This window comes from Ctenopharyngodon idella, chromosome 6, assembly GCF_019924925.1.
Source record: "Ctenopharyngodon idella isolate HZGC_01 chromosome 6, HZGC01, whole genome shotgun sequence".
Classification (NCBI taxonomy): Eukaryota; Metazoa; Chordata; class Actinopteri; order Cypriniformes; family Xenocyprididae; genus Ctenopharyngodon; species Ctenopharyngodon idella.
The window spans coordinates 29,130,927-29,146,031 of record NC_067225.1 but is presented as its reverse complement, the minus strand read 5'-3'; the positions used below and the strand labels follow the sequence as shown (position 1 = coordinate 29,146,031).

At 36.9% G+C, this 15,105-nt stretch overlaps 1 protein-coding gene across 1 annotated transcript; it reads right to left on the bottom strand.

Moving 5' to 3' along the window:
* Nucleotides 1-517: 517 nt before the first annotated feature.
* On the bottom strand, nucleotides 518-14,858 carry slc16a1a (solute carrier family 16 member 1a). Its single transcript, XM_051897965.1, has 5 exons — nucleotides 14,515-14,858; nucleotides 11,854-12,100; nucleotides 5,742-5,885; nucleotides 4,414-5,208; nucleotides 518-3,412 (listed from the first exon to the last, which is right to left on the bottom strand). Exons 2-5 carry the CDS (start codon nucleotides 12,068-12,070, stop codon nucleotides 3,183-3,185), a joined length of 1,386 nt encoding a protein of 461 aa, XP_051753925.1. The 5' UTR covers nucleotides 12,071-12,100; nucleotides 14,515-14,858; the 3' UTR covers nucleotides 518-3,182.
* Between the last annotated feature and the right edge of the window lie 247 nt (nucleotides 14,859-15,105).

The following is a 15,105-nucleotide window of genomic DNA, read 5'->3' as shown; positions in this document are numbered from 1 at the left end:
TACTAATGGGTTCCCTGTATTTTCACTTTAGAATACTGTTTCAGGTTCTAAGTAATTACTGCAGAATTATCTAATAATTCTTTATTAATTACTAATGGGTTCCCTGTATTTTCACTTTAGAATACTGTTTCAGGTTCTAAGTAGGCTAATTCCTGCAGAATTATCTGATAATTCTTTATTAACTACTAATGGGTTCCCTATATTTTCACTTTAGAATACTGTTTCAGGTTCTAAGTAGGCTAATTCCTGCAGAATTATCTGATAATTCTTTATTAATTACTAATGGGTTCCCTGTATTTTCACTTTCCCCCAGTCATTGCCTTACATACTGGAATTTACTCAATGGTAATGTGATATGCTGAGGAAAACACACACTTACAGTACTGTATATGAAATATAAAAACTAATCTAAGGTAAGTTGGCTATGGCAAGGCAATTAGAGTGGGGTTTGGGTTCCTTTCCGAAGTTGATTCCTTACAGAACACACAAAACAATTATTTACCACACAGGCAAAAACCTCTATGCAATGTATTTATTATTATTGCATTTTCATAATACTACTACTGATAACATTAGTAAATAAGAAAGGGCCACAACACAATGTAATTGTGTTTGACTGTTCATTAGTAGTTACTTCATAGTTATTTTTCTTGAACCTTAATTAGTAGATAATTATTAGTAGTTCTTCAGGAGGTATGACAGAATTCATTAGTTATTGATTAGCTAACTGTTATCTTCCTTAGTAAACAGTAGTGACTTAAATGTTAATGAATAATTACCTAGTAGTTCTTCAGTAATTCCTTATTAGTTATACAGTAAGTAAGAAACCTCAAATCTCAACAGAACACAAGGGTTGACACCCAGCACTTGAAAGATGATGAAGCATATACAATTCTTATTAAAACTAGAATCATTTTTATTTTAACTGTTTTGCAACACAAATGATAAAAATGTAAACTGTCTCTGATAGCAAATATTTGGCATTTCAAGAACAAATTTCCATTAGGCTATAAACAAACAGTGGTTGCATTTTCAAAGTTTTAAACAAGTAAACAATCTTTCATCACTACAGTGATAGGCTACGCACATACATACACATGCATAAGAATACATAAAACAGACATTGGCGAGTGTGCATGGATACTGACAAAATGCATTAACTTAAAATATTTACCAAGCTATGTTTCATTTGTGCAAATATTTAACAAGACACTCTTTGCATATCTACCGCTTTTTCATTACTCCTATGTCAAACTCTTGTCCTACAGTAAAATGTTTAGCAAATGTTTTAAACTAAAGTTAAATTCTAAAAATAAAATTAAAAATATAATTTGCATGACTATACAGGCACTCATGTAAGGCACTGAAATGTTCATCATGTTCATGCATCACTGTCTCAGTAACATGAATAGCCTTGAATGTGTGTCTGTAACTAGATCCTCAATGTGGAGAGCGTAGAAATGTAGGGATCACCCAGAATCTGTTAGTTTTGACCATTTTGAACTGATCTCCTTGCAGTCACTAGCCGATGTAATCAAGCAGTCAAAACCAACTGACTGTTTACTGCATATTATTCCAGCGAGATTAGTAAAGGAACCATTTCATGTTCTTGGCCCTAGTATCCTATGTATTATAAATAATAGTCTTTTAACAGGAGTAGTTCCTAATCAGTTTAAACATGCTCTCGTTCAGCCTCTTTTGAAAAAAAACAAAAAACATTTGGACCCTGCTGTTGTATCAAACTATTGGCCAATTTCAAAGTTACCTTTCCTATCAAAGGTTTTGGAGAAGGTGGTTTTGAATCAAATAAACACCTTTCTGCTTCAAAGTGATATTTTTGAAATTTTTCAGTCAGCTTTCAGGGCTTATCACAGCACTGAGTCGGCTTTGATCAGGGTTTTAAATTATATATTGACAGGCAGTTGACTCAGTCTTCAGCAGTTCTTGTTTTATTGGACATTAGCGCTGCATTTGACACCACTGACCATGAGATTTTACTCTCGCGCCTTGAAAAGGTGGTGGGAATCCCTGGTATAGCACTCACATGGTTTGAGTCCTTTCTTTCAAATAGAACATTTTCTGTAAATGTTGGTCAAGATCATTCACAACCTGTCTCTTTGCTTAGTGGGGTTCCACAGGGGTCCATTCTCGGTCCAATTTAGTTTTCTTTGTATATGTTACCCCTTGGGTCCATTTTTAGTAAGCACAGAATTTCTTTCCACTTCTATGCGGATGCAAGTCTATCTTTCTCTGAAAAAGACAGTAAGACGCAAATAGAGTCGTTGTGGGACTGCATACATGAAATCAAATCATGGCTATCTTTAAATTTTTTAAAACTGAATGAGGATAAAACTGAAGTTGTGTGGTTTGGAGTCCCAAACAATTTTGCTGATCTGGGCAGTTTAGCCCCTTTTTGTAAGCCATCAGTGTGTAATCTAGTTATCGAGTTATTTTTGACAGTGGTTGTCTTGTTTTTATCACTTGAGATTAATAGCGAAAGTAAAAACATTTTTGTCCATGCGTGATCTCGAAAAAGTCACTCATGTGTTCATATTTACAAGGTTAGATTACTGCAACTCATTATATGCCGGCATAAATAAATCTTTGCTTAACCGCTTACAATTAGTCCAAAATGCTGCTGCGAGGCTTTTGACAGGTACTCGTAAGAGAGACCATATTACTCCAGTTTTGAGTTTTTTTAAAATGGTTACTGATTGACTACAGAATACATTTAAAAAATTTTGGTTTACAAATCACTGCATAGTATGGCTCCATTGTACTTGGTGGATCTGATTGAGAAATACGAGCCAAAATGGTCTTTAAGGCTTTGATGATTCAGCGAACGAAAAGGAGAAGTGGAGATCAAGCTTTTGTAGTGATAGCTCCAAAACTTTGGAACAGTTTACCCTTTTCTCTCAGATCGGCACCCAGACTAAGTGTTTTTAAACACAAACTTAAGGAATACCTCCTCGCATTAGCATTTAACGGAGTATAGAAATTGTTTTAAAATTAAGGGGCTTATTTCGCTGTTATTTGTGTTTTTAGTGTTGTGTTTTATGGTTGTGATTGTCTTTGTATTTACATATTTGTACAGCACTTTGGTCTATGGTCAGTTGTGTAAAAGTGCTTAACAAATAAAATAAACGAACGAAACGAAACAGAATAACACCAATCAGCCAGTGTCACACAGCATCCTCTGCAGTATTGTCATTCGGTACTTTCTGTGCCTCTACAACTTCTTTGCCAGGTTCCTCCTGTAGATTGGCTTTTTTGGATTCCTCTTTTGCCTCTCTCTCCAGTAGCTTGTAGTTGATGCCCATTCCGATGAACAGAAACAAACTGCCAACCAGCAGGATAAATCCACAGGCCATGTAAGTATACTTGTAGTCATGGTAGATGTCATTGAACTTCCCTGTGAATGTAGACAATTGTCATTTAAAAAGGTCAGTGATTCAAGTTGGATCCATCAACTATGAAAAATGTGATACAAGTGATTCAAATTTTATTTCTATAGGGGATAAAAACCCTCTAAAAAATATCTTCATTTGTGTTCTGAAGATGAACGAAAGTTTTATGGGTTTGAAAGGTCATGAGGATGAGTAATCCTCATGTCCTTTTAAACCTGTAAGACTTTCGTTCATCTTCAAAATGCAAATGAAGATATTTTTAATGAAACCTGAGCGATTTCTGTCCCTCCATTGACAGCTACGCAACTGACACTTTGACGCTTCAAAGAGTTAATAAAGAGATCATAAAAATAATCCATATGAATTGAGAGGTTTAGTCCAAATTTTCTGAAGCGACTCGATCGCCTTTTATATGATGAACAGATTTAACTTACGCTTTTATTCACATATAAACATTCATCAACTCACACATCAGTTGTGATAAACGGAAGCTCAAGCATGTTAGCTTGAGGTGTGAGAACCGTTTGAGCTTCCGCAAGAGGTTTGTTCTCGCGCGTCAAACCGGTTCGGTTGAGCTTCTGTTTATGTTCGCTGTTCAATGTTTACATGTGAATAAAAGCCTAAATTCAATCTGTTCATTATATAAAGTGATCGTGTCTCTTCAGAAAATTTGGACTAAACCACTCAATTCATATGGATTAGTTTTACGATCTCTTTATGAACTTTTTGAAGCGTCAAAGAGGTAGATGCACAGCTGTCAATGGAGGGAAAGAAATTGCTCAGATTTCATTAAAAATATCTTCATTTGTGTTCTGAAGATAAACAAAAGTCTTACATGGGTTTGGACAAAATGAGAGTGAGTAAATGATAACAGAATTTTCATTTTTGGGTGAACTAACTCTTTAATATGAGGTCATAAAACCTCCATGCATAATAAACCATTTGGTTTGCTATTTAAAACTGGACAATTGTTTGAGTATGAGACGTAAACACACTCCATACTCACCTAGTAAAGGAGGCCCCAATAACACTGGTGCACATTCCACAATCGTCACCAGTCCTACAGCACTGGAGAAACGCTGAGTCCCCACGAGATCCATGAGAGTCTCAAACAGCACGGAGCTCAGCCAGCCATAGGCAAACCCAAAGAAGATTGCATAAATCACAAATCCTGTGTAGTCTGTGGACAGAGGGGCAAGCAGGTGGCACACACCGTTAAGGAGAATAGATGCGGCGAAGTAGTATTGCACCCTTGGTCTCACCCATTTTGTGTTGGCGAGTATTCCCATTGAAGGTCGTGCAACCATATCTACAAAGGCCAGGACAGAGAGCAGAAAAGCTGCTTTCTCCTTGGGAATATCTTTACTCTTGGCATAATTACTGAGGAACACAAGAGGAGTGAAGAGGCCGAAGAACATGACCACGCTACCCAGAAGGTAAAGCAAGAAGCCATGATGCTTGAACAGTGTCAGATCGATAAAACCATTGATGATCTCTATCACAGTCTTTTTCTCTCTAGCTCTTCTGTTACTGTTAGAAGCTTTAACAGCAAGTTGGGGCTTTGGGCCAATGGGCCTCATCAGTGATCCAGCTACACAACAATTAAGCAGAAGTCCACCCAGAATCAAGAAGCTTCCTCTCCAGCCGAACTGCTCAAAGAACCAAGTGTTTAAAGGAGCCAGAGTAGACAAGAAGACTGGGCTACCAGCCATAGCGATACCATTAGCTATCGGGCGTCTCTTGTAGAAATATTTTCCGATCATTGTGAGAGCTGGGTTGAGATTAAATGCCAGTCCCAGACCTGGAAAACATCATAACAAACCGTTAAAAAAGAAAACTATCCCCCTGGGTGATATTAAAATGTCACAAGAGTGTAACATCTACAGGAGTGCTATTACTACAAATTGGATGGGATAAGAGCAACGGTTTATGTTTCAGATTTTATTCATATTACGTGTATTTAACATCTAAGTTAATCATTTGACACAATACAATTATTTTGTACAAATGTTTTTTTTTTTTACATTGTACTTATATTTAAAAAAAAAAACACCTGCATGTAATTACAGCTGTAATTAATATCTGTAATTACATCTATAATTACTGTTGACTCTTCACTTACACCTTAACCCACCCTTAAACCTACCCATACCGCCAAACCTGTCCCTAACCATACCCATATCCCACCTCAATAGCAGCAAAAGTGTTTTGCAATACTATATGAACACATTAAGTACATTGTACTTATTATTTGATGTAAGTACATAGTAGTTAAGGACACCTAATATAAAGTGTGACCGTTTAAAATATAAAATATATGTTTTTTAATTATACCTCCCACAACACCGACACAGAAGTACAATCCCTCAACAGTATTGCAGAAAGAGGCAGCGATGAGCCCTACTCCCGAGAGACAGCCTCCCAACATCATAATTGGCCGACTTCCATACTTATTGACCAGGATACTGCTGATAGGACCTGGGAATGAGAATTGGAAATACAAGCTGTCAGAATCTGTACAACAACAACAAAAAAACTATTATTAATAATAAAATATATTATCGCACAAAAAATATATATATATATATATATATATATATATATTTTTTTTTTATTTGAAGCCAGAAAGAGATTTTTTTTATTATAAATGTTATTTCTAAAGTTACAGTATACAAAATGATCTTCAAATTGAATTAATGTTCATTTATTTTTTATATAGTCTACCTTTCAAAAGTTTTTTTAAAAAAGAAATTAATACTTTTATTCAGCAAGGATGCATTAAATATTTCAAATAAATGTTTTTTTTTTTTTTTTTAAATCCTGAAAAAGTTCTTTAATCAGTTATGTTTATCCCTTTTATTGGTTTTACCCTTGTCCCAAGCCCAGACAATCTTAAAATATGAAAATCCATCATAAAGATATTACAGTAAATTATGGTGAACTAAAAGAATGATATAATCATATGCCACTGCAATATTTGTGTGACTTTTTTTAAACATAATTTTTTAGATAAAATGATGACTGTTTTGATAAAGTAAAGCTTTATCAAAAGTTAGTGTACTTGGTTACTAAGTGCTATTGAATTGTTTGCTTGAGATTAAGTATAAGATATGTGGAAAAGAAAAATCAATGTACATACTAAAAAAGAACAATGGTTTAAGAAACACCCAATTCCAAGTTATCAGGAAATTCAACGAGAGAGAGAGAGAGAGAAAAAAAAAAAAAAATGTAACCCAGGACTTGATTTTATCCATTGGGGATTGATGGGATTGAAAACAGAAAGGTTGGAGGGAAAAGATGGCTTGTCCTTTCAAAGGAATGTTTCAGAGGTGGAGCAAGTTATTACATCATGATTACAAAAAGACATACATCTATATTCTTTTATGCACAGATGAACTGTTCACAATTACACCAGCAATGTGTACAAAAAAAAAATAGGGTCGATTTTAATTTCATGGCTAAAGTAGTAGTCTCTGTTCAGACCACTAGAGGGCATTGCAGCTCTGTGGGGAAGAACAATAGAATTTGACATTGCATATTACTGCAGTAATCATCAAACTGCAGATTTTGCGGTTTCCCACCATCATCCAGCTAACTGAGGAAAAGATGTTACCTGTGAAATGCAGAGGCTGAAATACATGCTCTCTTGAATCATATTCCAGATGTGTTTCAAACTTTAGCCCTAATGAACCAAACTAATGTGTTCTGATACGCCCCTGCAGTAGCGAACACAGTGATCCCAAAGTATTAGCAGTTACGTGCGTGTTTTAAATCTTTAGTGTACAGAGTCTAAATCCTATCATGAATGTAGGAAAGAAGCCTGCTAATCATGTGAAAACCGGGGAGTGATGGTGAGCGCCTGCACGTCTTCAGCCTCCCAGTACAATAGACTGCCTTGTTTGCCTCTAATCCACCTCATACAGCGGGGAACTCACTGCGAACATGTACGAAAGAACACATTAACACATTTATAAATGTGGAAATTCATTAGTGTCAGGTACATGCCCTATTTTACCCCACAACATCTAATAATACCAGTAGGCTACTTTAAGCAGATTTGAGCAGTCACGCTGTATAAGAAATATGAGTGAAGTATACATGTAGGACTGCATGATTTGGGGGCGATTTTTCTGATAATTGCGAAACCTGTACGAAAACAGTCATTATTTTGTGACATTATAGTGATGCAGAAATGACAGTTTAGCATTAACCATTTAACTTTCAGGGTAATTTGGAGCATTACTACATTCTGTACACTTTCTTTTGTGTATATTTGGTATTAAAACAAGAGTAGATAAAATTAATGTGACTTTAAATGTGGTACGGGCAGTGATTTTCAATTAGAATATTCACTGACTAAGCCCTTGGGTGACATTAAATCAAAACCCACTCCTGGCATGTCATATCAGTCTGCATTCATGTAAATATCCTCATATCTGGACCTCTCTTGCTCCAGGCAAATTACCCCTGGGCTGCCTGGGTCACCCACAACAAGCTTAAATGCACTAGAGGTCTATGTAGGAAGATGTCTTAGCCTAGAATGCCAAAAACAACATCCCTGGAAAAGAAACGAACACCTTCTGACAGTATTTAGCTTAGAGGGCATTCAGACTTCTTTGCAAATGGTGGGTGAGACAGTGGATGTATTCATAAAGAGGCAGAGGGGGCATCAGAAAAAAGCTAGAAAAAGAAATGACAGCAAATGGAGGACCACAACACGTCAGTCATGAACAACATCAAACTAGATGCTAAAACAATGCCATTCAGATTTATTTACGAGGATGTGAATTATTATGAATATTGAATATATTGCTACACAGACCTCAGCATAAGTCAGCATAAAATTTTCACAGTTATGTCTTGCCTGCAAATATGTTAGTACAAACCATAGCACTACATATTGCGATTCTGTACATCATTGTGTTCAGAACAAAACTCTTGAATTTTCCATGAGTGGTTGGGTCTGTGATCATCTGGGTCATGTGCTCTGTATTGCCCCCTGCATTACAGTAGGGAATTAGCTCTGCTGGGCCAGAAGGGGCTGTGCGGGAGTATGAGGTCAAATGTAAAGTCATGTGCTTCTCACATGCCATGAGTTCTCAAGGCCATAATGTCAACCCCACTGACAAACTGAAAGGTCTGTCTTTCAGAAACACATCCTGATGGAGCACCTTATTCTTTGTCATGATAAATGTGAGGGTAAAAGCTCAGGTTTGACGCAAGTATGTGGGACAATGACATATACAGCTTGACTGTCCACATAAAAGAAAAGGAAACATCTTTTAAAAGAAAGGAAAATCACATTGTAGAATCAGAACTAACCAACTATATATATATTTCCAGACTTTTTTGATTTCATTTTGATTACAGCTTGCTGCTCATCAAAATAAAAAAATCAGTATCTCAAATTATTAGAATATTTAATTTTAAGTTCTATTAAATTACCATTCTCAGGGTATAAATACTGGGTTTAGGTCAGTAATCCCAACAGCAGTCATGGGGAAGTCCGCTGAAGTTGGGGAAGCTGTCCAGAAGATGATCATCAAGACCCTCTACAATGAGGGTAAGCCATAGAGGGTCACTGCTGAAAGAGCCGGCTGTTCGCATAGTGCTGTGCCAAAGCATATTCAAGGAAAGTTGACTGGAAGGAAAAAGTGTGGTAGGAAAATGTGTACAAGTGAAAGGAATGACCGCAGGCTTGAGAAGATTGTCAGGCGAAGCCGATTTAAGAACTTAGGAGAGCTTCAAAAGGAGTGGACTGAAGCTGGAGTCAGTGCATCAAGAGCCACCGCACACAGACGTCTTCAGGAAATGGGCTACAACTGTCACATTCCACGTACCAAGCCACTTCTGAACCAAAGACAACGTCAGAAGCGTCTTACCTGGGCTAAGGAGAAAAAGAACTGGACTGTTGCTCAGTGGTCCAAAGTCCTCTTTTCAGATGAAAGTAAATTTTGCATTTCATTTGGAAATCAAGGTCCCAGAGTCTGGAGGAAGAGTGGAGAGGCACAGAAACCATGTTGTTTGAAGTCCAGTGTGAAGTTTCCACAGTCAGTGATGATTTGGGCTGCCATGTCATCTGCTGGTGTTGGTCCACTGTGTTTTCTGAAGTCCACAGTCAACGCAGCCATCTACCAGGAAATTTTAGAGTACTTCATGCTTCCTTCTGCTTTATGGAGATGCTGATTTCATTTTCCAGCAGGATTTGGCACATGCCCACACTGCCAAAGGTACCAAAAGCTGGTTGAATGACCATGGTGTTACTGTGCTTGATTGGTTTTTGTTAAATGTGAGCCAAAATCATCACAATTAAAAGAACCAAAGACTTAAAGTACTTCAGTCTGTGTGCACTGAATTTATTTAATAGACGAGTTCCACAATTTGAGTTGAATTACTGAAATAAATGAACTTTTCCAAGACATTCTATTTTATTGAGATGCACCTGTATATATAGTTAGTTAGTTCTGATTCTACAATGTGATTTTCCTTTGTTGTTTATATATATATAAAATATACATTTTGTATATTTGATCAGATATAATTAGAATTTCTTTGGTTATAGTATACAATATCGATGAACTTGATTGATGGTACATTACAGAATACATTAAATGCAAGTAATTAAGTGCTATTTTAATGGTTTCTCACCAACAGCATGTGGTCAACTGAAGAAAAGACTAAAATCAAAGAATTTTTTCATATTCTGAAACTCTTTTTTTATCTTTTTGTGGAGCTTTAAAATACCTAGTCACTGTATTCTTGCTCTGAATAGAAAAGGAGAGCGTTAACATTCTTCAAAACATCTTGTTTGTGTTCCACAGAGAACAAAAAGTCACACAGGTTTGGAACAACATGGATAAGGAAAAAGGTGAAAACAGTATTTATTTTTGCCTCTTTTAAAGGTTGTGTGTAAGCATACACTCAAACCATACTGATAGTATAATTGGCTTTTGCAATAAAACGTTGACTTATAACTGAAAAGTAGCACCATACTGTCAAAAACATTAAAGCTTTTTTCCTTATATCTGTAATAGTTTATATTTTTTAAACTCATGTTTGATCTGCTCAGTAGCGTGAGAAGGAGAGCGTGCAATTTAGTCTGCCTATGTGAGTGTGCTGACATCATTTGGTGGTGCTCCACTTCCTGAGACAAGTTTGCTATTGACGCTAGTCATCACAAGTCTGTGCGACTCCTGAGTTAGGCGTCTCATCTCCTCATCTCTCTCCAAGGAAAACATCTGACACTTGCAGAATAAAGAGCTGACTGAGAAGAAAGACTCCAGAGGGAGATAGAGTTGCCCATTCAGAGCTCAATCTCTCAGCAAAGCAGCCGGTGGCTGATGTCTAAGCCTTGTCTAGCATGCCTCTCGTTTCTACATTCAAATGAATAAGGGTCTTTCACTCACGCCTTATCCATTGATAAACTGTGTCTTCATTACCTGTGCCATGATCTCACCACTGGGTTGAATGGATAACCAAACAGCATGATTTTAAAGTGACTCATGAGAAAGACTTACTGTATTAAAGAATTAATTCACTTCAGAATGAAAATTTCCTGATAATTTACTCACCCCCATGTCATCCAAGATGTTTATGTCTTTCTTTCTTCAGCCGAAAAGAAATTAAGTTTTTGAGGAAAACATTCCAGGATTTTTCTCCCTATAGTGGACTTCACTGGGGTTCATCGGGTTGAAGGTCCAAATTGCAGTTTAAATGCAGCTTCAAAGGGCTCTACATGATCCCAGCCGAGGAATAAGAGTCTTGTCACACATTACGTAATCACATTGGAAAGGTCACGTGTGACGTAGGCAGAAATACCGCGGTAGGGCAAAAAACTCCACCTCATTTTCTCCTCTAACTTCAAAATCGTCCGACATCTTTGATTGACCTTTTTTGTAAAGGGCGACTTAGTCTTTGCACGTTCGCTATGTAGACACTGGATCGGTACTTTCACCTACGTCACGCGTGACCTTTCCAACATGATTACGTAATGCGTGGAGCATCGCAGAGCTAGTGCAAGACGAGCATTATTTTTTTTTAAAAATGACCGATCGTTTCACTAGATAAGACCCTTATTCCTCGTCTGGGATCATGCAGAGCCCTTTGAATCTGCATTGAAACTGCAATTTGGACCTTCAATCCATTGTACCCCAGTAAAGTCCACTATATGGAGAAAAATCCTGGAATGTTTTCCTCAAAAACCTTAATTTCATTTCAACTGAAGAAAGCAAGACATAAACATCTTGGATGACATGGGGGTGAGTAAATTAACAGGAAGTTTTAATTCTGATCTAATCCTTTAAGCATCTCAGTTTTAAATCAGTGCAAACATCTAGTATGAAATTAAACCATTATGAATTCAGAAAGAAATTTTTATGATATATAGAGCATTTGAGAGTTTTGAGTGGAAGAAAAAAGGATGTAAAAGCAGGAAGACACTGCTTACCTCCTCCATACATGACAGCAAGCATGATGGAAGAGATCCAGGACACTTGACTGCTGTTGACTTGGAAGATCATTTCAATTTCCTTGAAGAACACAGTGATGGACTTTGGGAAGGCGTAGGAGAAACCGATAGAAATGAAGGCACCAACCACCACGGCCCAACCCCAGCCCCCCTCAGGAGGGGTGTAGCCCACAGGACCTCCAACAGCAGGTGCCATGGCTTCAGGTGTTTACAAAGGTCTCTCTCTCTAAAGAAATAAAGAAAATGGTGAGTGAAAAAGAGTTCAAGGTCAAATGATTAGGTCATTAAAACAATCTGTATGTTTCTAAGGCTCATTGTAAAAACATCTTTGACTGCATATTTGAATTGTCACCTCAAACTTTAAAGAAAAAGCACTAAAAGTTTGGGGTCAGTAAGATTTTTTTCATGTTTTTGGAAGAAGTCTCTTATGCTAAAGGCAGCATTTATTTGATAAACAGTAACATTGAGAAATATTATTACAATTTAATTGTTTTTTTTTCTTCTAAAATAACTATTGTTTTCTATTTCAATATATTTTAAAATGCAATTTATTGCTGTGATGGAAAAGCTGAATTTTCAGCATCATTACTCCAGTCTTCAGTGTCACATGATCCTTCAGAAATCATTCTAATATGCTGATTTGCTGCTCAAGAAACATTTCTTACCACTATCAATGTTGAAAACAGTTGTGCTGTGGAAACCATGATACATGAATAAATGTCTTTAAAAAAGTGACCCTAGTGATTCTGAACGGCAGTATACATTCAACTATGTACATTTAAAACAAACAAACAAACAAAAAAAACAACTATAACAAATTGAGATTTCAACTTTCATAAATATCAATAGTGTTTTTAGCATGTTGCTATGTGTTTACTAAGTCTCAGGTCTCTAGATATGGCTCAGGTCACTCATTCAATCTAGTTCTATAGGATTTTCTCGTCCATCTAGAAGGTGAGAAATGTGAGCCTACAGTCAGAAAAGCTCCTTTTAAGGATCATTCATGTTTGAGGCACAGGCGGTGTGTGATATGTGACATGCTGAAGTTTAATACCTAGGGTTGGGGGTTTGTTCAAATCTCTAACACTAAGTACGAGTAATCGTAATAGTAATTCTAGCACCTCTACTACTTTGATTCATGGACAGGAAATACAACATTTTCTGCACAACTAGTCCTCTAAAGGTAAACCTAAAACTTCAAAGCATCACACATCAATAAACATGAATCACACCAAACAGCTTCAAGAAATCATTGTGCATACATGTGGCAAAAAAACATTCAAAGGAAACGTAGATGGCACATAAAGACTCGTGGTGCCTTTACATATTAAAGCCTCACAGCCGACCTGAATGCAACGAATATTTGTAAAACCACAGCAGGAGGCTTTTAAAGCAAACATTCCCCCCAAAATGGAAATGTGACTTACATTATTTAAGGAGGATCAGTGGTTTATGTCAGAGAGAGGCACCTTATACCAATATCAGGTTATTTTCCCCATTGGCATTTAAGCCTCTCTACATGTGCTCTTGGATTTGTTTTGCTAGCCCAAATAGCATGATCTTGAAGCATCAGGGCGCTTTGCCATTAGCTGCTAGATCGTTTTTTTTAAGAACAACTTTCTCATTAAAACAACAATGTGCAGTCATTATCACAAAACAAACCCAGACAAGACAATCAGGACCCTGATGCAAAGAGGGTCTTGCATCACCCTGAAGAGGTTTATTTTGTGATAATGACTGGCTGGCTGTGTGTTGTCCTCCATATTACACAGCTACTTACCAAAAAAATGAACATGAAATTATTTTAATACATTACCCACTAGTTTGGGGTCGGTAAGATTTATTAATGTTTTTGAAAGAAGTCTCCTATGCTGATCAAAAATACAGTAAAAACAGTAATATTGTGAAGTATTATTACAATTGAAACAGTTTTCTATTTTAATGCATTTCAAAATATAATTCATTCCTGTGATGCAAAGCTGAATTTTCAGCATCATTACTCCAGTCTTCTGTGTCACGTGATCCTTCCTTCAGAAATCATTCTAATATGCTGATTTGCTGAAGAAACAATTATAAATGTCTTTACAGTCACTTTTGGTCAATTTAATGCATCCTTGCTGAACAAAAATATTGATTTCTTTCTGATCCTAAACTTTTGTACTACAGTGTACAACAAAGAATCCACGAAGTGATTGGTTACCTGCTACAATGGACAATTATGCAAAAATATTTGACTGCAGAACAAACGACCAATCAGAATCGAGTATTCCAGAGTGGCGTATAGTAATTTTTAAGGTATTGTCAAACAGTTTCAAATGTGGCAGAATTACCTGAATTCATACAAGCTCTCTTAACATATCTCATCACTAATATAATTTTGTATTAAATTATTACAAGATATATTTTGACTTAGCCATTATTACATCACGGGCTGTTCACTTTGAATTCGGACGATCTGACAGTTTGATCATGTTGGTAGAGCATATCGTTCCTTTCAGCTGAAGTGCTGTGTGGTTTAAAAAGAAGTGAGAATGAAATGAATCACTTTACAGGTAAAACGGGTCCTTGACACGCCGTCAGGCTAGACATTTTAGCGCATTCAAGCTTAGAATCACACATTCCACACAGAAGTGCTCCTACCTTTCTGGTACGGTCTATAAATTCTCTGCATAAAATAGTCCAAAGTACTCTTCTATTCCACTGTGACGGAAAGCAGCATTTTAAGAGACCAGACTGGGTCAAGGCAAGCCTCTAGTTATGTGAATAATCCAGAGGAAAAACACGGTGGTTGGCCAGTGGAAAAAAAAATGAACTGCTGAAACTTCTGTAGGCCTATGATATGGTCAGCCTTGTCAAACTGTGTCTAACTAAGCTCAGGCCAGCTCTTATTGGCCCCCAATGACTACAGAGAATTCAAAATAGTTTTCTATTGGCTCCTTGATGTCTGCCACCATGCCCACTTGGGTCCCTGCTCTCCTCCTCTTTGTTCTTTGTTTAAGCCACCCATTCAGGACTCTGTTGATGTCTCCACTGGAGGATACAGGTTTCAATATGGGGTCTTTGAGATAGCATGTACATTGCTTGTTGGTTTAGTCAATGTACCCACTGTCAACAAACACCCATCATAATCACTGACGCTATTATACTTCCTACATGCTAATTTATAATTAGGTCTGATTCATGTTACTTGTCCTTCAATCAGGTCAAGGAACAAAAAACAATGACTGACAA

Excerpts from the sequence above, each read along its gene's own strand:
- slc16a1a (XM_051897965.1), bottom strand. The coding sequence starts at position 12,070 with ATGGCACCTGCTGTTGGAGGTCCTGTGGGCTACACCCCTCCTGAGGGG. Across the intron at positions 5,886-11,853 it reads TGCTGTCATGTATGGAGGAG|GTCCTATCAGCAGTATCCTG; the intron begins GTAAGCAGTGTC and ends TCTCATTCCCAG. Across the intron at positions 5,209-5,741 it reads CTGTGTCGGTGTTGTGGGAG|GTCTGGGACTGGCATTTAAT; the intron begins GTATAATTAAAA and ends GATGTTTTCCAG.